The 24,658-nt window shown below is 37.3% G+C and overlaps 2 protein-coding genes across 3 annotated transcripts in view; one reads left to right on the plus strand and one right to left on the minus strand.

Moving 5' to 3' along the window:
* The window catches only part of LOC145660538 (uncharacterized), a 235,908-nt gene that overhangs the window by 161,374 nt on the left and 49,876 nt on the right, over positions 1 to 24,658 (minus strand). The window contains exon 1 of one of the 2 annotated variants that reach the window (XM_081725729.1): positions 1,398 to 1,495. The exons of the other annotated variant lie outside the window; for it this stretch is intronic. The gene's annotated coding sequence lies outside the window, so the exon portion shown is untranslated. Of the gene's footprint in view, positions 1 to 1,397; positions 1,496 to 24,658 lie in introns of those variants that run through there. 2 annotated transcript variants of the gene reach the window in all.
* On the plus strand, positions 9,144 to 9,914 carry LOC145661129 (uncharacterized). The gene has a single exon (XM_081726580.1). The coding sequence runs from the start codon at positions 9,144 to 9,146 to the stop codon at positions 9,912 to 9,914; it is 771 nt and encodes a 256-aa protein (XP_081582706.1).

Here is a 24,658-nt window from a genome sequence, read left to right on the forward strand (position 1 = left end):
ATGCAGATGGCATACATGAGGATTTTAATACAAATTGCATTCAAGTTATGTCAAATATTGTATACTCATAAATATAATGCAGGGGCCCATATGAGCTTTGGGGTGCCCATGTCACCGTCCCCCCCAGGATTGGCGCTCTTGTCTATGGAGATCTAACATGAAACCGAAAATGATTATAGATTTCCACCACTTCCGACTGTAATGTAGAAATAGTCGGAGATGGAACCTATCAATGTGGTACACGAACAGAAAAATGATCACATTTGGAAGGAAAATCCGTAGCTTCCGTCTACAGGCGGCTTTCATGGCTCTACACCGTCCACAGCAGGAGAACTACAATCTTAGAAAATATGCGTATCGTGATCCAGATTTTTTGTACTATGTAGTACTCAAGTATGTTATTGATGTTATAAAATAGAAAATCTGCTAATACCCATCTTCATCCTATTAACTCAATGAAGTCAAAAACAACCGAGTATCGGCACGTCTGATTGGCTACTCTCGTGATAGGCAAAGGGGACGGCGGTTCCACTACCTTTTCAGATCCACTTTTACCCCTAACTAGGATGATTAACGTTAAATCCGAAAGTGATTTATTTCTACTACTTCCAGGGCTGTCACTTAGACTTTTTCTGCAGAGGCAAACATTAATAGGCGTATTTGGGCCCCCTAGAAGAAGTTGCATTTTCAATTCTTGAGCCCACTCTTTCCATCTTTCTCTTACTCTTTATGCGCACTCCGGAGCCCATGGGCCCTCCACGGCAAGGTTTGCAGGGCCGTTAGTTACGCCTCTGGGCCCGTTTCATACATGACAAATTAATTAAGGGGATAATATTGACAAATCTCAAAGCCATACGAATAAATATTATTTCTAGGAACCCTAATTGTAGACTTTTTTTTTTTTTTTTTTTTTACTGAAATGGGCCCACGACTCATTTTTGTGTTATTTACCTTTTGTGTGGTGTTTTGCTTATGTAATGTAGTGAACCTGTTTGATGCTTCATTTATAATTTCATGTTCGTATTCCTATATGGAGCAAGAAAATTTTGCCTTAAAGTAGGCCCCCTCGAAAGGCGAGGAGCTTCCCTGAGGAGGTAGTTGCCCTTCCTGCCCCTCCACAAGTTACGGCCCTGACTACTTCCGGTCGAATAAAGGGTTAATAGAGGTGATAGAACCTATTCTTGGGACGCTGAATAGTTTTATAAAATAATTTCTCGCAATCTCCTACCCTTTTCGTTTTGATACCTGTCGACAGTTTGAAAGTAGAATGTACAATCTTACATGTGAAAAATTAATGTGGTCCTCTTATCTTTGTCTCACTTGGATAAAAAATAACACCCTTATAAGTAATTTCAAGTTCTATTGTCTACTGAAATCATGTACAACATAAAACTTACCCTCTTTACACATAAACACTAATCGCAACAAAAGTAGCACTATTATATATTAAAATACACTGTTAAATTTTGAGTTAAGAAATGTTATATATTGTTTCTATAGCACTGTTTAAAAGGGAAACAACAATTTGTACCCAATGCTGCAATATAAAATATATTCGTACCACAAAGACGTAACTGTGAATAAATAATAATTAGCATGGCTTCTAAACATGATCCCAGTTAAACAGCACATTTCAATGCTCTGCTAATATCCTAACGTTAAACAAATAGTTTATGTCTTAGCTAGTAGTACTCTGTGCATAGGCGTAGCTAGAACTTTATATTCGGGCGTGCACAAAGAAAACAAATTAGGATATGTGACTTTTTAATACCTTTGTAACTTTGCTATACAATCGTTTGGCTCTTTAATTACACTGTTTTTAAAGGAATATACGTTCACTAAATGAGAGCGTTGAAAATTTCTTAATATAGCTATTTTTTTTTTATGTAGTAGAGAAAATCAAATTGCATAGAAACTACATACACACAGAATGTTCATGAATGTTACAAACAAATACATCAAAATGCACATAATCTTAACAAGAGACATCTGTTATAACACGAAGGGGATGCTAGGGTTCAAGTCCGGTTGCGCCAAATTTTTGCATATGTAAATAGAATTTAGAAAAGTCTCTGGTTCGAATCGTCAAATAGTGTTACGACGTGAGATTACGAATAAACAAATGTTACGTGTTCGGGCGTCAAATTTCCAAAGAGAGAAATTTGAAACGTACTGATGTTGGAATTCGATTCCTTAACTTTGATTTGCATATTTAATATTAAATAGAAAGAATAACTAATGCAATCACGGATTCTTCTAATATCGCATAAGAAAAATGCATTCCTGACATTCCACTTAAAGGAGAATGGTGTCGACGAGTGGTGACTCATCTGCCTATCTCAAAAATAACCGAAAGAAAATGAATGACGGTTTTGGAGAAGTGAAGTTGACTCCACGGGGCTCGAACTTCAGTTCTTCAAGTTCAAAGTACGGGTTTTGGAATAATTCTAAGTTTTAAAAAATAATAATACTGACATTTAAAAGGAACGATGAATTAAATTTAATCGATCCTGTTTTCCCCATAATGGTGTCTCCATACCGCTAGGAAAACAGGTGCGTAGTTAAATTATCAAGCGTATCCAAATATAATAAGGTTGAATCTCACAGGCTGCAATGCTGAAAGAAAGATTTTTCGCTATTGGAGTTTTTTCTCAATTTGGCTACATTGACTATCACTCTCAACATCAAAATGTTTGAATAAAGCAGAAATCATTTAAAAGCAACAAACAAGAAAAATAAAATTGAAAGCTAAAAAGAAATGAGTTAATTTACTAAAAAATTCTGATGGTCAATGTAACCGTCTTTGACTTCCAAATACAGAGCAGTTTGACGTATGGTATGCAAGTACAGGTATGTAAGGTATGGTACTTCTTTTAGGTATGCAAGTACAGGTTCAAGAAACAGGTATATTTTAGAAATGATAATCACAGAAATGCTTTTGTGCTAACATTAAATAGACTCTTAATAAATTTAACAAGAAATAAGATTATTTTATACAGAAATAAACAAGAAAGCTAATTCAAATTACATGTGAAAGCGATGAAATGAATTAATCGAATTTGCTGAGCATGAATTAGATTTTCGACTGTTTTGACAAAGTGATCTGATTACTCTTAAAACATTTGTAGCTGAAGAGCGCAATGTTTAGATTATTCAATTTAAAAAAGTAAAATAGCAACAATTTAATACTACTTATGGAATTGACAATATTTCAAACTTTGTAATTACTGTTAACCTAGTTTTACAGAAGAAAATTTCTATTAAGCTGGATATTAATTAGCAAATAAACTTGTGATATGATTGCTTGTTTTCCCCCTAAACATAAACAGTTATTATGTAAGTCACTTATAATTAACACCTTTTTCAAGAAGAAAAGAAAGGGAAATAAATTCAATATTCGGATTGATGAATGAAAGAAATAATAATTTTGTTTGCTTGCAAGAAGTGATAGAATGGTTTTACGAAAAAAATAGTGCACTTCTTTCTAATTAACTCTTGCATCTGTACAAGGGCGCCAATCAGGGGGGACAAGGTGGGGCGCTTGCCCCCCACCCTAGGAAATTGTATTTGTGAATATCGAAAACCCAATAGAATTTTTACATTAGTTACAGCAAAATTTGAAACTATATTTCAAATATCGCTTATACTTGCTCCCCCCTTGGAAACCACAACATGGATGTCCTTGCATGTGTATGCTATCTTTAATAATAAAAGATTCATGTTTTCCTTTACACAATCAATACACAGCTTTATACACGTACTATATAAATAGAAAAAAATGCAATGAAATAAAAATTATCACACAAAAAACTAACTACACACAGATATTATACTCAAATGTAATGCATAAACAATAAAGTACTATTATTGGCCAATTAATTAAAAAAAAGTGTTGACACTTTTGATTCTCTCAATGATTCCTTCTTTTTTTTTTTTTTTTTTTTAATGTTTCTCTATAGCTATGGACCCCATCTGCGCTCGTTGCTCAGATAGGTATCTCTGAAAACAATTTTTACTCGAGTGTCTTGCTCTCGTTGCTCGGATAGGTATCTCTGAAAACAATTTTTACTCGAGTGTCTTGCTCTCGTTGCTCAGATAGGTATCTCTGAAAACAATTTTTACTCGAGTGTCTTAACTTGTTTACACTATTTACGGAATTATTAATATATTACGTGATAAGAAGATATAGAGTTAGTCGTCTACAACTTGCTTGAAACAGCACGACTTTGGAAATTCCTTAACAATAGTTACTTTTCATAATTATTATAATAATTGACTATTTACAATTAAATGATATGGAGCTTGCTTGATGCTTTGGTAAAAATTTCCTTAGCAAAACCTACACAAAAAATTAGAATCTGAACAACTATATTTTTACGCTAGATTATGATTTTTTCAAGGTGGAAGTTATACTATTATATGTGCAGACATCTTACACCCAATTTATATTTTTAAAAAAAATTGACACACACTTGATATTAATAAATATTCAGTTACATATTTATGATTGTAATGACACCTTCCACAATTTTAATAGTTACAAATGACAATTTCAAATAAATGCACGATTAAATATTAAATTAAGGTATGCAGATTTCACTAGTAAAATAATCAAAAATTCATTATACACCGTAATAATTAAAAAGATTAAGTTAACAATTCCTAAACCAATAAATTAATTTTAAAGTTGCAATCAAGGCATTAGGTTATTTCTCTATATCTTTTTTTTTTAAGTAATGTTCTTAAGATTTACGGATAGTTCCGTATAGATAAGCAATGTCCCGAAGTTTTTAGAAAAAATGTAGGTATGGAGAAGATCACGAATCCCGGGAGTATTGGCCTCTGTTTTTCCTCAATAAAGAAAATATTAGAACTATTCATCCTACCTTATGAAGACTTTCCTTCTCCGCTCATATATCCACACTTTATATGAAAACTGCACTTTACTTTCCTGAGTACCATAGTGGTTCCTAGTGTCCATACCAATTTTGCGGTAGCGTCTCCCGCTCAGTTTCCTGGGTTCAAATCCCCGAAAAGAAGTTCTCGTCTGCCTGGAGCGTCTATCTCTTCTGATGGTAGGGCATCTGTCTCGGTTGACGGGCTTCGAACTCATGTCTATGTCCCTCTCTATTCCATGGTGTTGGGATGCAGCGATACCGGTACGTGAACTTCTAAGTATTTATCCATTTGCACGTAAACCTTCATTAAAATAACACAGTTTTTATTAATCACGACAGCACCACACCCTTTTGCCTATTCCTTTTTCACTTATAGCATATGGTAAACTTTTCCGATGCAAGCAGCTCACAGTCACCAAAATCACTTAGTTCACATAACGATATGAAGCGTCACAATAGAATAGTAATAATAATGAGATGACCGTAATAACGTATAAAATATTTACAAGAAAAAAATCGATAGCGGACTATAGTTATGGAGAAAGTGTGGGCACCGAGCCGGCAGCTAATACGGTGTTAGCCTGCCATGTTTCCGGTGTTGGCCTTTCGCTGAGGGGTTATCCGAAGTTTTCAAAAAAAAAAAAAAAAAAAAAAAAAGTAGACGCTTCTTCTCTTTGTCAAATTTGAATTTTCGGTTCTGATTCGCTGTCGTGGGTCCATGACACCATTTTCCAAAAAGTCGGTTAGTGGCGTGGCTTGGCTTTCTAGCGTCGTTTCTTGCTAGTATCTGATTTTGGTGAACTTCATATGAACTTGCGAAGATGCAAGATAAACATTTTTGGTTCCTGGTTGTCTGCTACGTGAGATTTACAAGATTCCTAATGCCTGAGAAATCCTAGCTTCACTAACAATGGTAGTGCATTAGCGAAGAGTCGTGAGGCAAGGGCGCCCATGTTGTGGTTTCCAAGGGAGGGGGGCAAGTATCAGCGACGTTTCAAATATAGTTTCACATTTTGCTGTAAGTAATGTAAAAATACTATTGGGTTTTCGATATTCTGAAGTACAATTTCCTCAAGGGGGGGGGGCAAGCGCCCCACCCTGCCCCCTTGACGGGCGCCCTTGTCGAGAGGCGCTATGGTGGGTGGTCTTTAAGTGTTGGCTGCCATCTTAACCGTTCTCTTTTTTTTTTTTTTTTTTCCTGAACAACTAAGAAAATTCTCTACCTGCGAAAAATGAAGGATTCGCTTTGCAGAATAAATGAAACAAAATAAAATGCGTTTCTTGAGTTTAAAAAAATTGAATTTAAATATTTATTTTAATCTAAATACATGACTAGTTAATCAAGTGTGTGCGAGTAATTGTCACATTCTGAAAAGGCATAATTTTCTTAAATTTATTAACAACTTCATCTAAGTCATTAGACGAAGCTCTTTCTTGTTCCACAAACAACAAGAGCAGGACTTCCAAACTAGCCTGTTTCTAAGTTACTCTTAATTTACTTTTGAGTAAGCTTGGAGAAAGCTTTCTCACACGTGCAGCTTGTGACAGGTATAGAAGAGAAGCGCTTTACTACAGAGTAGAATGCATTAAATATCTTCCTTCTATCTTCTTCCTCTAACCACTGAAACTACTCCTGTAGCGTAACAGAACTTCCCTTAAGTTCAGACGATTTTCGTTTCAGAAGTATTATTTCTCCTGCCAACTCGTCGCCTGACAATTTGAATGTTTTAGCTAAGAGGAAAATGAAATGAAATCTTTAAGTTTTACGTCCCACTGTTATGCCGGTTAGGCTAAAGCAGACGGTGACTATGAGAGGTGAGTGAAATGGTTGAATGAAGAAAGTGGGAGGAAACGGGAGAACCCCGAGAAAACACACGAGCACGGTGTTTGTCCACCACAAAATCCACACGGCCCGAGCTGGGATCGAACCAGGGACCCCAAGCACCGGAGGTGAACGCTCTACCACTGAGCCACCGCGCCCCCTTTTAGGTAAGAGGGTTATGTCTTCATCCTTTACATTCAAGTAAACCAGATTTCCCACGGCACTGATGGCCCCAATAGCTTCTTGACTAAATCTCTCATCAGTACCACAAACTACTGAGTCTAAAAGAGGATAACAGAAACTAATTCTCATCTCCTCTTCCTTTGTTTCGTACAAATACTGCGAGCTGAATAGTTTGCCAAGACTCTTCACAATTTTGTGCCTCTTCATTGAATGAATTGAAATCTACATTTATCACAGAACTTAATAGCTTCGTTGTAAAGTTCCAGAATTGAGATGAGTTTCTCATGGATTGTACATCATTGCGAAGCGATCGGACACTAGATACAGCTGACTGGACTTTGGAGTAACTTGCTAACCTTCAGGTTCATTTGTAGAACTGGGTGTAGGATTGTGAGCAAAGGCGCCCATCAAGAGAGGCGAGGTGGGGCGCTCACCCCCCTAGAGGAAATTATACTTCGGAAGATCGAAAACCCAATAGAATTTTTAGAATAGTTACAGCAAAATTTGAAACTATATTTGAAATATCGGTTATGCTTGCCCCTTGCCCCTCTCTGGAAACCACAACATGGGCGCCCTTGATTGTGAGACAAAAAACGAACTCAAACGATCTGACGTGTTGTTTTAGTCCATTCCCTTTAGCTCTCATATCTCCCTGATGACTGTTTTGAGTAATTTCTTCCAAATCCAAAATAATGCAGAGCCGTTTCTTTTCACTGCAGAAATAGCTTCAACACGCCACTGTCATCTTGTTGTTAACGAAGACTTCAGTGTTCTCAAACTTAGACCAATTTCCTGGTATATAATTTCAAAAACTGCATGCCTTGACGAACTACCTTCAATGAAAGAGCCAAGGAATTGAATTGTTCAAAAAAAAAAAAAGTAATAATCTGAAACTAATCTATTTTTCGGATCGCAAACTACATGAGTTCACAAGTTCAAGATTGAAATAATGAGCATAGCAGTGAACGAACATTACTTAACTGTTCTTTTCCCGGGAATTTACACTTCATTTGCCAGTGTCCCAGACATCGTTGAGGCTCCATCAAAGTAAACTGAAAGAAATTTCCCAATCAACAACGAATTCGGACACTACTAGTGCTAACGTATTAAAAATTGTTTGTGCATCTACATTAGATAACTTACGAAGACCCACTAAATGCTCAATAGGTGACTGTTTATTGACATCAAAAAATCGAAAAAACTATAGACATCTGCTCATGATGACCACAATCACTCGTTTCATCAGCGATAATGCACACGTTTGCAATGAGTAATGACATTTTCAACTTCCTTACACGTACATTTTTCAAACTGCGGATTATATCATTCTCAATTTGTGTGCTTGAGTAACTGCAATTTTTTGGTCCATTAGTTACGCGTTCCTTCAAAATAATGTCATATTTGGAAATTAAATCAACTACATCTAGAAATAACCCCCTGTCGTATGCTTCTTTATTCTCAGATGACCTTTCAATGGAAGGTCTCCTTTTGTGAGACAAATAATTATGTTTTCTTAGTTTCTCCATGATTTGTCGTTTCTGAAGTCTTGTATGTTCTTGCTTGGAAATAAAAGCCTTCTTACATTCATCTAATTGGACGTCAATTGGTTGATTTTTATTGTAGTTTGACCAAGAACTTAAGTTTTGCTAGTGTCTTTTAGATTTTTCATGACTTTGAAAGCATTCGTTTGCTTTATGGCAGTTTCTAAAATGCTCGTGTAATGAATGCTTGATTAGTTTATCCTCTCACATATACATTGTTTGAAGCAAAAATTCTGCATTAGAAACAAAATGCAGAATCAACAGCTATACTAAAGGGTGGTCCAACTACAATGCACGATGTTAATTATGTGTCACACCGTAACGTCAAGGTTTTTGTCCAACTTAATTTGACATTTCTTTGTTTCAGGGTTTGGCAAATTCAACCATGGAGAGGTACACAAGTGAGCAACGCGTGAAGATTATTGAAGCATTTTACGAAAATGGACGTTCAAATCAAAATGCATTTCGTGCACTTCGTGATGTTTTTGGTCAGCATAATCGACCAAATGTGTTAACAATCGGGAGAATTGTGCGCAAATTTCAGGAAACAGGGTCTGTAGGAAATGTGAAGACAGCTGTGCATGCTCGCCAAGTTCGTTCTGCGGAAACATTACTGCTGTTCGCGATAGTGTGGCAGAAGAGCCGTCAACCTCGACTCGTCGTCGTGCCCAACAATTGAACATCTCACGAACATCACGGATGCGAATTTTGAAGAAAGATTTGAATTTACACGCTTACAAGGTTCAATTGACTCAAGAGCTGAAGCCTACTGACCATTTTCAGCGTCGTCAATACGCCGAATGGTTGGTTGAACAGACCCAAGTGAATGGTGACTTCACAAAGAAAATCATCTTCAGCGACGAGGCACACTTTCACCTCAGTGGATTCGTTAACAAGCAGAATTGCCGCATTTGGGCAAATGAGAATCCACGAGTGATTGTTGAAAAGCCGATGTATCCACAAAGAGTGACTCTTTGGTGCGGGTTATGGGCTGGCGGCATCATCGGGCCGTACTTTTTTGAAAATGAGGTCAGCCAAGCAGTTACCGGGACTGGTGTTCGCTATCGCGAGATGATAACGGACTTCTTGTGGCCAGAAATTGAGGATATGGACCTGGACGATATGTGGTTCCAACAGGATGGTGCCACGTGCCACACAGCCAACGAAACATTGGCTCTTTTGTGCGAAAAATTCAATGGTCGTGTAGTCTCACGTGGTGGCGATGTTAACTGGCCGCCACGATCATGTGATTTGACACCATTGGACTTTTTTCTGTGGAGATATTTAAAAGAAAAAGTGTACGTCAATAAGCCAAGAACAATTCAAGAGCTAAAGGATGCGATAATTCGGCACATTAATGATATTGAACCTCAATTATGTCTCAGTGTCATTGAAAATATGGACCATCGGATAGAAGTCTGCCACCGAAGCCGTGGCGAGCATTTCGCCGATATTTTGTTTCACACATAATTGTCATAGATTCTTCTATCATAATAAAAAATATTAAGATTATTCTCTGAAAACTTTGCGTTTTATTTACAATTAACATCGTGCATTGTAGTTGGACCACCCTTTATATTCCAACTATTTGTAACTTGAAATCCAGCTAGATTTAAAAGCCTTTTCTTTTCCATCTATTCTACTTCTAGGGAGAACGACCAGGTTTGGTTGGTACGGTCCTAATTTCACCCTTACATCAAATTCTGTTCTGTTATATGGTAATGCTTAGGATTTAGATTTCTGGTCTTTCGGCATCTAAGGCCATTTAGCCCTTCACGTTTTGAGGGATGACATCCCTCGGCAAGCACACAATCTGGAGAAGGGGAAAGAAGGAAGCGGCCTGGGATCTATAAGTTATGTATCACCCTGGCATTTGCCTAGTGTGAATGAGGAAAACCCAGGAAAACCTCATTCAGGGTGGCTGGCCTGAAAAAGCGTTTTATACTTTTTCGACCGAGTGCTCGCACCGGGAATTGAACCCGGGACCGCTCGCACCGAAGGCGAGAGCGTTAGCGACTACGCTACACGGGGCCACTATATGGTAATGCATTCACAGTGTCACAAGCATGTACTGATCAGCCTACCTGGTGTTTGTTCAGCGTCAGGGGTATCGAAACTGACACTATCACAGCGGTTTGAACTTTCTACTGTCTGCCTTCGATCAAGTTCACCTTCGTTTCCTTTTAGTTTCACGACAAAACGGCCTATTTTTCTTTTAAAGAATAAACATACTATTTAAGAAAAAGTAAGTTTATACAAACGAAATATCGCGTCCAATAAGCGGCAATTTTCATTAAATAATGCCTCCTTCGATCATTCCGAAATATGAACTTGCAACAGAATACGAAAAAACAAATGCAACCACAGTTACAACGAAGTAAACTAATCGATGGAGATACAAGCCACCTGTGACATTCATAAAAAAAGCTTGCCATACGTCCCGTAAAATACGGAACAGTCCCGATTTTGGATCCGTGTCCCGCGTCCCCGTACATTTAGTCGGGACAGGCAAATGTCCCATATTTTAATCCCGTCCCATTTCTCCTCTAATATTAGCTAATCGAAAAGTGAAAAATCAAAAAGTGTGACAACGGCTGGGAACCCTGTTAGTAATGTATGAATAATAAACTGTGATATGTAACAGTTTGGAACAAGTTATCACACTATCCTCTCTGGTTTCATAGTGAGCAGGTCATAGACTCGCAGCGCAGAGGAGAGTTGCAGTCCATCGGCAGTCAAGGGAATCTGGATTCTTTGATAAAGTGCTCGAGCTGAGCTATTGTTGATAACAGCCTAAGCAATGTTCCAATTTTGTATCAACGAGAATGCCTAAATCGAAGTGCACATTTTCTTCCAATTTGAAGGAGAAGCAGGCCCATAACCAGCCCAAAAATAAAAGGGGGCCCGGTAGAAGTTAGTGGGGGGGCGACATAACCATATTATTGTTCATCACCATATTATAGTTCATTTGCAAGCCTACCGCGACAATTTTAGGAGGGCCAGTGAAAATTTAGGGGGGGGGGCTAGCCTCCCCGTGGATACGGGCCTGAGGAGAAGTACCCTTTTCTCAAAGCAGCGAAGTTGAAATAGCAAGTTGACTGACAATTTGCCATTCTACTTGTTTTCCATTGCTCATTGTGGTAACTCGGATACTCTTCAACATCAAATGGGGGCCGCGGTGGCTCAGTGGTAGAGCGTTCTCCTCTGGTGATTGGGGTCCCGGATTCGCTCCCAGCCCCCGCCAAGTGAACTTTGTGGTGGACAAACACCGTGTGCGTGGATTTCCTCAGGGTTCTCCCGTTTCCTTCCACTTTCTTCATTCCACCATTTCATTCATTATTCATCATCACCGTCTCCTTTAGTCTAATCGGCATAATCGTGGGACGTAAAACTCAAAGATTTCATTTAATTTTCTTCAACATCAAAAAACAAGCAAACATAAGATGGTCTCGAGTGCTTCTACATCTACAAGCACAAGGAAGATGAATGACTTTTTTTTTTCAGCAAGACATTAGGTAAGTTAAGAGAAATTGTAAATATAGGCTAGGGGCGCAGGATTGTGCTTTAGTTGAGGGCTTAAAATGTGTAAGTTCGGTCCTAACGATCACACACGACGCAAGCAGAAAAATCAGCTACGTTTTCATCAGATTAAACTGACAAACGCAAGTTTGGCAAATACAGCCACGCAAATAAATATTGAAGGTAGATAGTATCATTGATTTAAATGGAAGGAGCTTATTTGTATATTGTTTCCCCACAAAGCATTTTTATAAGACACCGTCTTCAGTTTTTAAGGCGATTCTTTTGTAGTAGCATTGTAAATACCTTCATTCCGTACAAAGAATTGCACTGAACCAAGAGATGAAAGCAGCTGAAGCTGAGCGAACTTCCAGTTATCATACTGTTGTTCATAACGAGAGCTACAGTTCATTGCATTGTGTTGGAAAGTTGCGGGGGAAGGGGGGGGGGTGAGTGATGGAAGATGTCCCGTATCCTCTCGAAAAAAAAATATGGCAGGCTTATTCATAAATAACTTCCAAATAGAGTGCATTGTCAAAATGATTACTGATAAGCTTTCTGCCCCACAGAAAGAAAATAATTAGTTAATGATAAGAATGAACGGGGAAGGCGATTGTAGGCAGCAAATATGTTACTGTAAACATTGTTGTTATTGTTATACGTACTGTTTCCCTGTACTATATCAGTTCTTAATCTAGAGCGTTGAGGAATGAAAAGAATCAGTTTCCACATTTCCCCAAACATAGGAAAGTTTTAAACCAAATTTGGGGGTAAAATCAGCGAGTTCAATATTTCGAATAATTGAACTTTTAAGAATTTTGTCCTTTAAAAAAATGCATCTTATTTTTTTCTCTTTGATAAAGCAGTTCATTAGTTTGTGCCTGACCACACCCCGTGGCTACGCCTATGAATCTGTGACAACGTTTTTCACACTTGATGTCGGCTTCTCAAATTCTAAGCAAGTAAAACATATTAAGCGCAGTACCAGGTATCGGATTCTGCTATCTACAATATGTAATTTGTCTTTATGAAATATAATTAGCATTTCTCGCAATAATACAAGTGAAATTTCCAGAAAATATGAAGGAAATAACAGGTGAAAGTCCAATAATCACAGTCCGGAGAAAACAAACTATAACTCTCAGCTCTCTAAACCATATGCAAGTAATTGAGCATGGTGACTTCAGTAAATTGTCATCCTTTAGCCAAACTTCCATTAACGACCTACAAGCGTCATCTATGAACCTTAGGGAACACTATAAATATTTTTAGGGGGAACCGTAGTTATACAGCTTTTTTTCTATGGTATTATTCAATACATTTAACCGGTAAAGAAAACTTAAAAACTTTTGTCCTCTTTCAGTATCACTAATTAGTTGAACGTTATTTGAGAATTCTGATAGGAATTAATTTTCGGCATCAAGAGCTACTTAAAAGCGGACCGCCACTAAGTGTGTTACCAATTAACAAAGTAAATAAATCCTCGTTTTCTCCATCCATCTATTTTAACACTGCCAGGGTGAAGAGTTTTAGCGTCAGTTTTCACTACCATTTTATCTAAGAGAATTTAATATTAAAAAGACTCCCTCGCGACTATATGGTTAGCGTACGCATCTTTGGTGCGGGAGACTTGGATTCGATTCCCAGTGGGAGGCATTTGGATCACACGTTAACCTACAGGTCTACCTCTCTTATAGGCTCGGTGCTGAAAGGGATGCTAGACTAAAACCGAAACTAATCCAACTTAATATAAAATATAAACTTCTTTATAATATATCTATACCTATATCTATAGATAGATATAGATATACGAGGCGCATTTCAAAAGAAAGGGCCGATATTTAATTATAACCGACTGGCAATAGTGATCGGATCACGCCTGCGCAGTAACATCACTTGGTCCATTGGCTATCTAACAACCATAGTTTCGCCAGTCATCTGTTTGTTTTCGTGTGTGCTGGAGTGTGTTAAAATGGCTGCGCGCATACACAATCTTGCCAGGTGTGAGGTACCTCTGTGATTAGATTTCATGCCAAAGGACAAAGTGCTGCTGAAATTCATAGAGAATTGTGTGCAGTGTACGGTGACAGCGCAGTGAGTGAAGGAAAGGTACAGCAATGGTGTCGTGCATTCAAAGAAGGCCGTACAAATATCCACGACGAAGAGAAGAGTGGAAGATCAAGCATTCAGACTGACGACTTGGTGCAGCGAGTGAATGAAAAAGTTAAAGAAAATCGTTGCTTCACCATTACCGCTCTACACATCGAATTTCCAGAGGTTTCACCAACAACATTGTTTCGAATTGTTACAGAAAGTGGCTTTCATTTCAACGATTTCAAGAACCTGATGAATTGAAAACGGCAGTGTTGAAGTGGCTGAACTCCCAGGCAGCGAACTTCTATGCAGAGGGTATTTAAAAAAAAAAAAAAAAAAAAAAAACTTGTACCACGATACAGAAAATGCTTGGAAAATAATGGTGACTATGTTGAAAAATAAAGTGGATATGTACTTGTTTTTACCCAATAAAACAATGTTGCTAAACTTACTTACCTGTTTCCAATTAAATATCGGCTCTTTCTTTTGAAATGCGCCTCGTATCTAGAGTGTCTCAAAATCCCCGGAGTTAGAACAAAATGTAAGAAGGGAAACCGTCTCCAAATATGATGTTTTCAATCTAAAGTGAAGGCATTTTTTAAATCGCTGTTTGAGCTATGCTCCCAATGTTAAATAAAAATGCAATGTTGCCATTTACCGGGAGATGGATAACTCTAAGAGTATGGTGAATGGGGCATGTTTGAAAGGAGGCTGACCATCGACACGTTAGCGTAAAAGACAGCGCTAGCGAACTTCATTCATTTACGTTGTGAGTCGAGGTAAATGGCAACGTTGCACTTTTATTTAACATTGAACTCATAAAGAGTGTACAGCCCAAACTGCTGATCCGATTTAAAACATTCCTTCACTTTAGATTGAAAACATTATTTTTGGAGACGGTTTCTCCTCTTACATTTTGTTGTAATGTATAATAACAGAGTTAGCTCATGTCAGGGAACTTTTGAGACACCCTGTATGTGTGTGTAGCCCTTAGGAATGGAAAACGTAGAGATGTTGTAGCCTACTTCACAACACAATGCATCTCTAAGTTGTTAAATGTAATCACGTGTCTATAGAAAGATAAAACGTCTTTATAAATTTAGATGCTAAAATTTATTTACACATCCAAAGGGAGCATTGGAGCAAACTTCATATACACTCGGAATGGCAATTCTTAAGATGTTACAATGCCAAGATTGGGATTCTTCTCCAAGCTTTTGTTTGTTTGTTTTGTTTTGTTTTGTTTTGTTTTGTTTAAGCAGAACAATTCAACTATTGTCTTATGGAAGTAGATACAGTGAGAAAATTTGAAGAGTTAAATTAGCTAAAATACGATTGATAGTAACCGAGTTGTTTCGTCCATAAACAACACTCCGAGCTCTCGGTTATTGCAACCGAATACCACTTCACGAGTTAATCTTGATTCATTTAACTGAGTAGTTAACTAATTAAATCAAGGGTGAGCTAAATTGAGTACATACGGACCATTAATAATAATAATATGTTGACGATATTGAATCTCTATTGGTAACAGAAACAGAATGAGATTTTGTCCACAACCCTTGCTCTTGACAGAAAAGATGCATTATTATATACTTGCAACAACTATTTGTAAAATTCTTCACAAGTCATATGTTTGAAATTATATTTTGAATTTGATCTCTTTAAATAAACGTATCAATACAGGATTTCTTTAATTTTTCCACTGAGCATTGATCAGAGAAAAAAATCTCTTTTGGTCACTGCATTAGGTCTTGAAATTTAGTGTTGCCACGAGACGAGACGAGACGAGACTTTAGGGTGTCTCGTCTCGTCTCGTGCAAAGCATGTATCGTCTCGTGTCTCGTCTCGAAAAAATGTGCCCGTCCCGTCTCGTCTCGTCTCGTTTGTCTCGTTTTGTCTCGTAAAAATATAGCAGCATACCATGGGAACGAAAGTAAAATGTAGCAGGCTGCACCATGCTAATCAAGATACAACTAAGTTATTACACAGAACACACAAGACAAGAAATGTCACGGTAGCTACACCGTGAAGCCTTCACCTCTGGTGTATGTGGTAGTCGGTTCGATCTCGGTTAGTGCCATGTGATCTTTGTGGTGGACAAACATTGAATGTGTGTGGGGACCGCGGTGGCTCAGTGGCAGAGCGTTCACCTCTGGTGCTTGGGGTCTCGGGTTCGATCCCAGCCCCTCCAAATGAGCTTTGTGGTGGACAAACACCGTGTGCGTGGGTTTTCTCGGGGTTTTCCCGTTTCCTCCCACTTTCTTCATTCCACCATTTCATTCATTACTCATCATCACTGTGTCCTGTAGCCTAACCGGCATAACTGTGGGACGTAAAACTCAAAGATTTCATTTCATTTCATTTTTCGAATGTGTGTGTTTTCTCGAAGTTGTCTAGTATCCTACTACTTTCTTCATTCTACTAATTTCCCCATCATCATCCATTCGGCCAAAGTTGCCTAAAGGTCTTAAAAATAAATTCAAATAGGCTCACAAGGCAAGGACAAATAGTTTACAAGATAATATATCTCTGCTGTTAGTTGTCTAAGGCTTCTCGACCTTGGCTTTTTTTTTTTTTTTTTTTCATTCTGAAACTGAAATTTGTTTCACCAGTTTCAATACACGAATATACAGTAAAGTGCTCATAGGTACGTCGAAGATGAAGACACTAATGTCAAATAATGTTTACACGACAAGCACAATTCGATGTAAAGGTGTCACCATCCTCGACACTACCGTAACTATCAACCCACTTGCTTTATAGTATATATATATATATATATATATATATATATATATATATATATATATATATATATATATATATATATATATCAGAGAGAGAAAGATGGAAAGATACCGTATTTATCCGTGTATGCCGTGCACCTTTTCTGCCCAAAAACGAAGTCATAAAACAGGGTGCGCGGCATACACGAGGAAATGTAGAATTGACTGAGCCACCAAGCATTTAAAATCACGGGGAGTTTTTATTAGCCTAATACTGGAATATTGTGAGTAATTTTACAAGAGTAGAAAAGTTTTAATATAAAATGACAAGTTGAAGCTCATCTTTCCTCTTTGCATCAACCGGCCTTTCAAGAACTACTTGCGGCGACTGTACACTGAATGGATGGCAACTGCAGTACACGAAACTACGCCAACTGGCCGAATTAAGAAACCTGCACTCCGCCTTTTGTGCGAATGGATTATTGAAGCATGGAATTCAATTCCAGAGGATCTTGTCGTCCGCAGCTTTAAAAAATGCTGCATTTCCAATGCCAGCGATGGGAGCGAAGACTTTATTTAGTCCGATGGTGATACGTGCTCCAGCTCCTCGGCGACGAAAAAAGCTAGGCACGGGAGTGATTTCTGTTAATAATCACAGTATTGTTGGATTGTCTCTGTGTATAACAATTTTAGTGATTAAAAGTAAGATGAAAAGTAAGATGAAAAAGACATTGTACCTTTTTTTTTTCAGAAAATTGATGTGCGCTGCTTACATGAGTTTATTTATTTATTTATTTTTCAATTTTAACGTTCCAGAAATTGGGGGTGCGCGGCTTACACGGGGACGCGTTATACACGCGTAAATACGGTATATAGATAAATAGAGAGATAGATATGTGTGTACACTTTGATTTCATATATTCCAGCTTTTAGGTTTCACAGTGTTAACCCATACCAATCAAAAAACTACTTTCCATTTTAGCATGTTTAGATTTGTTGCAATTATTATTTTTTTTTTTAAAAAAAAAAGTTCGGAACCAAATAATTTTATTGAGTAATGGAAAGTATTTGATTGAAATTTTATATGTTACTGCACAGTAAGCTCTACTTAAAGTGCCATAGTAATGGGAGCTGAACGACACATCGGACGAAAGAATGCTTGGAGCCAGTCTTCACCTCCATGGTTCAAATCTGTTTCCATAACCGCGGGATGTGTGATACTATATGGTGGTTGCCCCGTTTGTGTAACAAACTCATGACAGTACACCCAGATTAGCTAGTGGTCTAAAAAAAAAAAAGTTGATTTTTGGGTGGCCATTTTGGATTAAAGTTTCTTATATTGTCGTGATCTATTCGCAATCATACAACGTACATCTTCATACCAAGCCGAGCGGTCTGCGGCGATAGACCATCGGCTTGAAGTCCCCGAGTTGAGTCCCGGAAGGGTCATGTGTATGGATTTTAACAGCATTTGTTTTTTCGTATTGTGTCAGGGGGGGAAGTCGTACGGGATAAAAGGATTTCAGTCTGAAAAAATTGGAGAGAATATCCTCCCCCAAGATACTTTCATGGGAGTAAGGAATTAGTAAAAATATAGGATATACATTTTATAGCAGGTTTAAAAATATGGTTTGGGTATCCTATTTCTTTTCTGTTAATTATGTTCTTCAATGTTCAAATTTTGATCATCCTCATGATATTTTCTGCTTTCAACGGAGTTCCATGATCATTATACCAAATGTTCTTTACACTTATCAAGTTCGAAAGGTTTTATGCGCCTGTAAGAAACCATTTTTGAAGATAATTCAGGTCCTAATGAATATTATTCACTAGGAAAGGGAAGTATTCCAGTCCTCTCAAGATGGAAGCAGAGGGCAATTTCGCACTCTGGTCAGATCAAACATTTCCGCACAACAAAAGGAAGGCCGCCCTGTAAAACTTCTTCACCTCCAGTGGTATTGTTAGTACCATAAATTTGTTGAAAGCAAACAATTTGAAGGATTCGTCGACAGTATCTTTGCTTTCCTTTGTCCTTCGACCGGCTTCCAAACAAAGAGGTGAATTTTACAACATGACTGCTGTATAATAAGCGAGCGATTGGTAAAATGGTATAAGTGTGTTTTTATGTGTATGTGTGTGTGTGTGTGTGTGTGAGAGAGAGAGAGAGAGAGAGAGAGAGAGAGAAGACAAAATTTTAGTTGCAAGATGACATACTTCAATTGCCGTTTTCGGTTCATATAGCAAAAAGAATACCGCAACTACAGCCTGCGATGAGTGTAGACCTTACCCAGTTTTCCAATTGAATAGCTGGTGGTGGTAGCTCGGTTTCTTGACCTTGTAAAAATCTTCCCTGTCTTTGATTTTGTCACCATTCCAGCCAGAAATGAAAAAAATGAGAATTCCTCAGTTTACAGCAAGGGGAATTGGGGACAAGACATTAAGGATGATATTCCTGGAAGCTCATGTATCACGATTGTTTCATTCAATAGACAGAGGACACTTTTCTATGAGGGCTCTTCAACATGTTTTCTCACAAAGGGGATTTTCCTTTTGCAACCTATATGACCACTGGCAATTTCAATCTTGGCCATTCTCTCCAGCGTTTTCATTTTCGAGACACGAGACGAGACGAGACATTTTACGAGACGTCCCGTCTCGTCTCGTGTCTCGTCTAAAAGAGTTCTGTCTCGTCTCGTGGCAACACTATTGAAATTGAAAAATAAAATTGACAAATCATAAAAATTATACTGAATGTTTCAATACTACTGTTACTTCCGAAATTCACACTCCTAAGAGTTACTTTAAGGGTTGCCTACGAAAAGAGACAGAATTTCCGTTAAAAAGATTCGAGCTGCAGCCAAAGACCTATCAAACTAAGGTCACACTATCAGTCGAGTCAAATATATATTATATGCTCAATTACTTACATGTAATTTTACCCACGAAAATAATATATTTCTCGTCACGTCTTGATTCTCCTTTAAAAAGGGAGACGAAAAGTGATTTTTTTAAAATTCGAGACGAAACAAGAAGTGTATTTTAAATTACAGACTAAACTAGAAGTGTCTTTTAAATTCGAGACGAAACGAGATGTGCCTTTTTCAATTCGAGACGAATCGTGAAGTGTATTTTTAAATTTAAGACGAAATGAGAAGTGTCTTTTAAATTCGGGACGAAACGAGAAGTGCCTTTTTAAATTCGGAACGAAAAAAGAAGTGCCTTTTCCAATTCGATACAAAATGTGAAGTGCCTTTCTAAATTCAAAACGAAATGAGAAGTGACTTTTTAAAATTCAAGACGAAACGAGAAATGCTTTTTAAAATTCGAGACGAAACGAGATGTGCCTTTTTAAATTCGAGACGAAACGAGAAGTGCCTTTTTAAATTCGGAACGAAAAAAGAAGTGCCTTTTCCAATTCGATACAAAATGTGAAGTGCCTTTTTAAATTCAAAACGAAATGAGAAGTGACTTTTTAAAATTCAAGACGAAACGAGAAATGCTTTTTTAAATTCGAGACGAAACGAGATGTGCCTTTTTTATATTCTAGACGAAACGAGAAATGCCCTTTTAAATCCGAGACGAAACGAGAAACATGACTATCCTCGTCTAGTTTTCGAGACGAGACGTGAAGTTTCAAGAATCTCGTGAATAGCACTAGTTCAGTGAAGACTTAAGTCTCCAACACTGTTTTAGAGTTACACAATGCATAGTATAAAAAGCATAAATTGATAAAGTAATTATTAGAGTCCGGAAGTTGAGGCATTTATTTTGTGTAAAATACGCAGGCGAAACGTCATTTTAAATTTGACAAATAGGCACTAAAAAACAAAAACAAAAGTTGTTACTTTTTATAATACTCAAACATTACACGATATTTTCCTTGTTTAGGCATTTAAGTTATTTTGTGTAAAATAGGCAGGCAAAATGGCATTTAAAATTTGACAAATAGGCACCAAAAGGTAAAAACAAAAGTTGTTACTTTCTAATACTCAAACATTACATGATATTTTTCTTGTTATATGAATATGTGTACAAAATGTTACTTACAGTGTATGCTGGTTGCACATGGCTACAAGTTCTTTAAGTTATCAACAGTAATACTTAATCGCTTGTCAGAAAGAACGGTTTTTACAATAGAAAATGATCTTTCCACTTCAACTGAAGTAACTGGGGCGCACATAAATGAAGCTATTGTAGATGGACTCATTTCAAGATCACACTTTTCACCGTTAAGAACATCCCGAATTTTCAACATTTTTTGAAAGTCCTCGTTAGCTGCCACAACACGTTTGCACTTTTCATAAACAGCCAGTCCCTTTTCCCCCGGCACTTTTCCTAGCTGGTCAACTGTTACCTGAAAGATCTGTAAGGATGTTGGAAGGGTTTCACCTCTTTTCTCTAGTTTCGTAATAGTCTCTGGCAACTTACCATAATGCACTGTAATGAATGCAAGATCACTGCTGAGATCTGAACAGCACAAAAGTTTTTTCACCTCGGAAATTGAAGTAGCATCCTCTTCTGATAATTGTTCCATCACAACACGAATATTTTCCAGGTTGTTTGCATAGTACACTGCAGCTAAAATCCAAGTCCCCTATCTCGTGATAATCAGCTGTGGAGGAAGAGGAAACTCGGGCTCTACTTTCTTAAAAATCCGACATCGGGAAGGAGATTTCAGAAATATTTTTTGGTGTTTGAAATTAGCTTGTCTACTTTAGGGTACAACATTCTTATCTCTTCAGCGATTCTAAACGTGTATGCCGTGAACTAAACATGTGATATGAATCATGTTGGGGAACAGCACTTTCAATGCCCGCGCAGCTTTCTTCATGTACGGAGCAGCATCTGTAATGAAAAGGAGGATATTATTGTGTTGTGTTCCTTCTGGCCAGATTAGAACTAGCGAATTTGTGAATAACTGAGCTATTGATGAGCCATTAGCCTTTTCGAGCTCTTCTACAGTCAGAAGAAATGACAAGGATGAGGATGTTTCCATGGGTCCAATGATGACGTTGGCTAGATATCTTCCTGTAGCATCTGCCGTCTCATCTATCGAAATCCAAATCTTTTTCCCACAAACTTCGTCATGAATCTTCTGCAGGGTCTGTTCATAGCAAGCATTTAAATATGTTTTCCTTACAAGGTACATTCGCGAAGTGTTCCCTCGGTCTTCGTGTGAAATTGATTCAAATGCAAAGTTCTTCGCGGCCCAATGTGTATTGTATTAATTTTAGCGGCCCATACGGGTAATTTGCATATTTATAGGCCTTCATATTTCCGGAATTAAATCATACACTACTATAACGCTCAGTTACAAAATTGCTTTTAGTTTCTTTAGATGTAACTGGACATGAATGTGGGCATATGCAAAACAAATTGGATCAAGTACTGCTTCTCTGATACATGTTATCCACCTCAGCCACCATCTTGGATCCGCCATATTGAATTCAAATTTCGTTTTTTAAATGGGAATAGGTGCAAGTGATGCATCAAATACATGTACAATTTTCTCTGAAATGCATGAGTGTAGTTAGTTTTACTGTAGCTTGTACCGTTTGCAAGGTATTGCATGTTAAACGTCAGGCACTTCACGATTATTGAACCAAATAAAAAGTTGTGCAGGGTCCCGTGTATATATATAATCTTTTACGTGATTTATCGTTGATGAAATATTCTCTCTGAGCGTATATACATACAGACACACAGACGTCAATATGGAAATGATAGGTCTTCACCCAAATCTGGTTATATTTGGATTTATATTAAGCATTTTGACCGTAATATAATACTTCCTTGTTATAGTATAACATGGAAGTAATAACAATCACTCACAGAAATGAAATAAAATTATGACATCGACGTTGTAAAGAGTTTGTTTATACCTACAGTATTTTTCCAGTTAGAAATTGTTTTGATTTGTCAACATCAAAAACTTAAACGTAACTGATATTACTCCGTAATGTCTATTCGCAAAGTGGCTGGAGGGATTTAACATGCAACACCTTCCAAACGGTACAAGCTACGGTAAAATTAACTTCACCAGTGAATTTTCGAGAAAATTATACATGAATTTGATGTATTACCTCCACCTATTCTCTTTTGAAAAACCGAAAGTTGAATTCAATATGGCGGACTCAAGATGGCGGCCGGGTGAGTAACGTTTGTCAGAGAAGCAGTACTTGATCCAATTTGGTTTGCACATGCCCACATTCATGTCCAGTTACATCTAAAAAAAACTAAAAGTAATTTGTGCTCGAGCGTTATAGTAGTGTATGATTAAATTCTAGATATGAAGACCCATAAATATGCAAATTACTGATGTGGGCCGCTAAAATTAATACAAGACAAATTTCGCCACGGAGAACTTTGCATTTAAATCAATTTTACACAAATCCCGAGGGACACTTCGCGAATGTACCTTTTTAGAGTAGATTCTGACGGTACAACTTCCTTCGTGTATTTTTCCAGGAAATTCTTTAGTGTCTTGTTTTCCAGCTTCCAGAAAAGTATTCCCGCTGCCATGAAAGCCTTGCGTAGGTCAAAAGAAAATTGTGATTGTCTATTGGATGAACAAATAGCTGTTGAAATCAAGGACAATTTCTTCTGTCCCATCATTTTCAAAGCAGCATCTTTATGTTTATCATGCTGAGATACAAAGTATTTCTTGTCCTGATTAATTGCTTTGCCACATACTTTGCACAACAAAACTGCGCCATCGGTAAATAAACGTATCTGCGCAAAATTCACGGACGTATCCTTGTAACTTACTAAATTTTGGCATGATGCGGCCTTTTGTGCGTTCGAATCTGGAATAAAGAATAGAGATGCAAAAAAAGCCGGCTTTTTTGAATCGATGTTTTTTTTAACATAAAAAGCCGGCTTTTTTGGGGGAAAAAACGAGAATTTTGGAAAATTTGCCTTTTTTCATTTTCATGATTTTTCTATCTAAATAGCTTTCTTATAGTATATTCTATAGTTACATAAGAATTCCATGACCTAAATGCGATATTTCGCTCTGAAATTCACCATCAAGGTGGATGGAGCACATGTTTTAGGAATTAAAGCTAACATGAAGAATGTAGTATTTGAGGGCAATTTTAGAAGCTATTTAACTTTATTTTAACTTTTGAGTTATCGACATTTTTTTCTTCTCTAGATCATTTTAGTTTGTGATCCGTGTTTCATTTCTAATACTCTAGCTTCTAGCGCAAAAGTAAAACTTACGATTTTCTATATATCCGTCAAACCGTACTTCTAGTGTTGTAAAAAAACGGTTTTTTTCTGTGAAGTTTTTTTTCAATAAAAAACATCGTTCTTTTTCATGTTTTTTTCAAATGTCTGTTTTTTTCTGGCAGCTATTATTTATTGATGTATGTTGAAAATTATTGAAATAATCAATAGAACTTGAGTTGAAGCCCTCGTAACTTACAAATCGTTTGTTTCCTTGTACATATACGAGCAAAATCGTTCCTTTCGGATCCAGATCATTTTTGGAATTTTCCTACTTTGTCAGTTAGTGACGTATTCCTCAAAAACCATTTACCCTATTGATATGGTTAAGACCTTGTTTTTTAGAAAATGAATGTGGCTATTTTTTGGTGTACGTTACATTGCAGTGTTGCGAGCGGGTGGGAAATTACTGAGGGAAATGTAGGGGTGAAAATTTGCAAAAAAATCCCTAACCGAAATTCAAGATTTTTTGTATCTAACACCACTGTTGCCATATGGGTCTAAGTCACCTAAAAAGATTCTTTGGTGCGTTGACAAGGTACAGTGAAAACCTGAAGTCGTTGGCTTCCATTCAAAGAGAGAAAGAAAAAAATCTGTTTCCATACACATGAAATTTTGACACTTTTTACACTTCAAAAGCAA

The sequence above is a fragment of the Thermobia domestica genome, chromosome 9, assembly GCF_964235325.1.
Source record: "Thermobia domestica chromosome 9, izTheDome1.hap1.1, whole genome shotgun sequence".
Taxonomy (NCBI): domain Eukaryota; kingdom Metazoa; phylum Arthropoda; class Insecta; order Zygentoma; family Lepismatidae; genus Thermobia; species Thermobia domestica.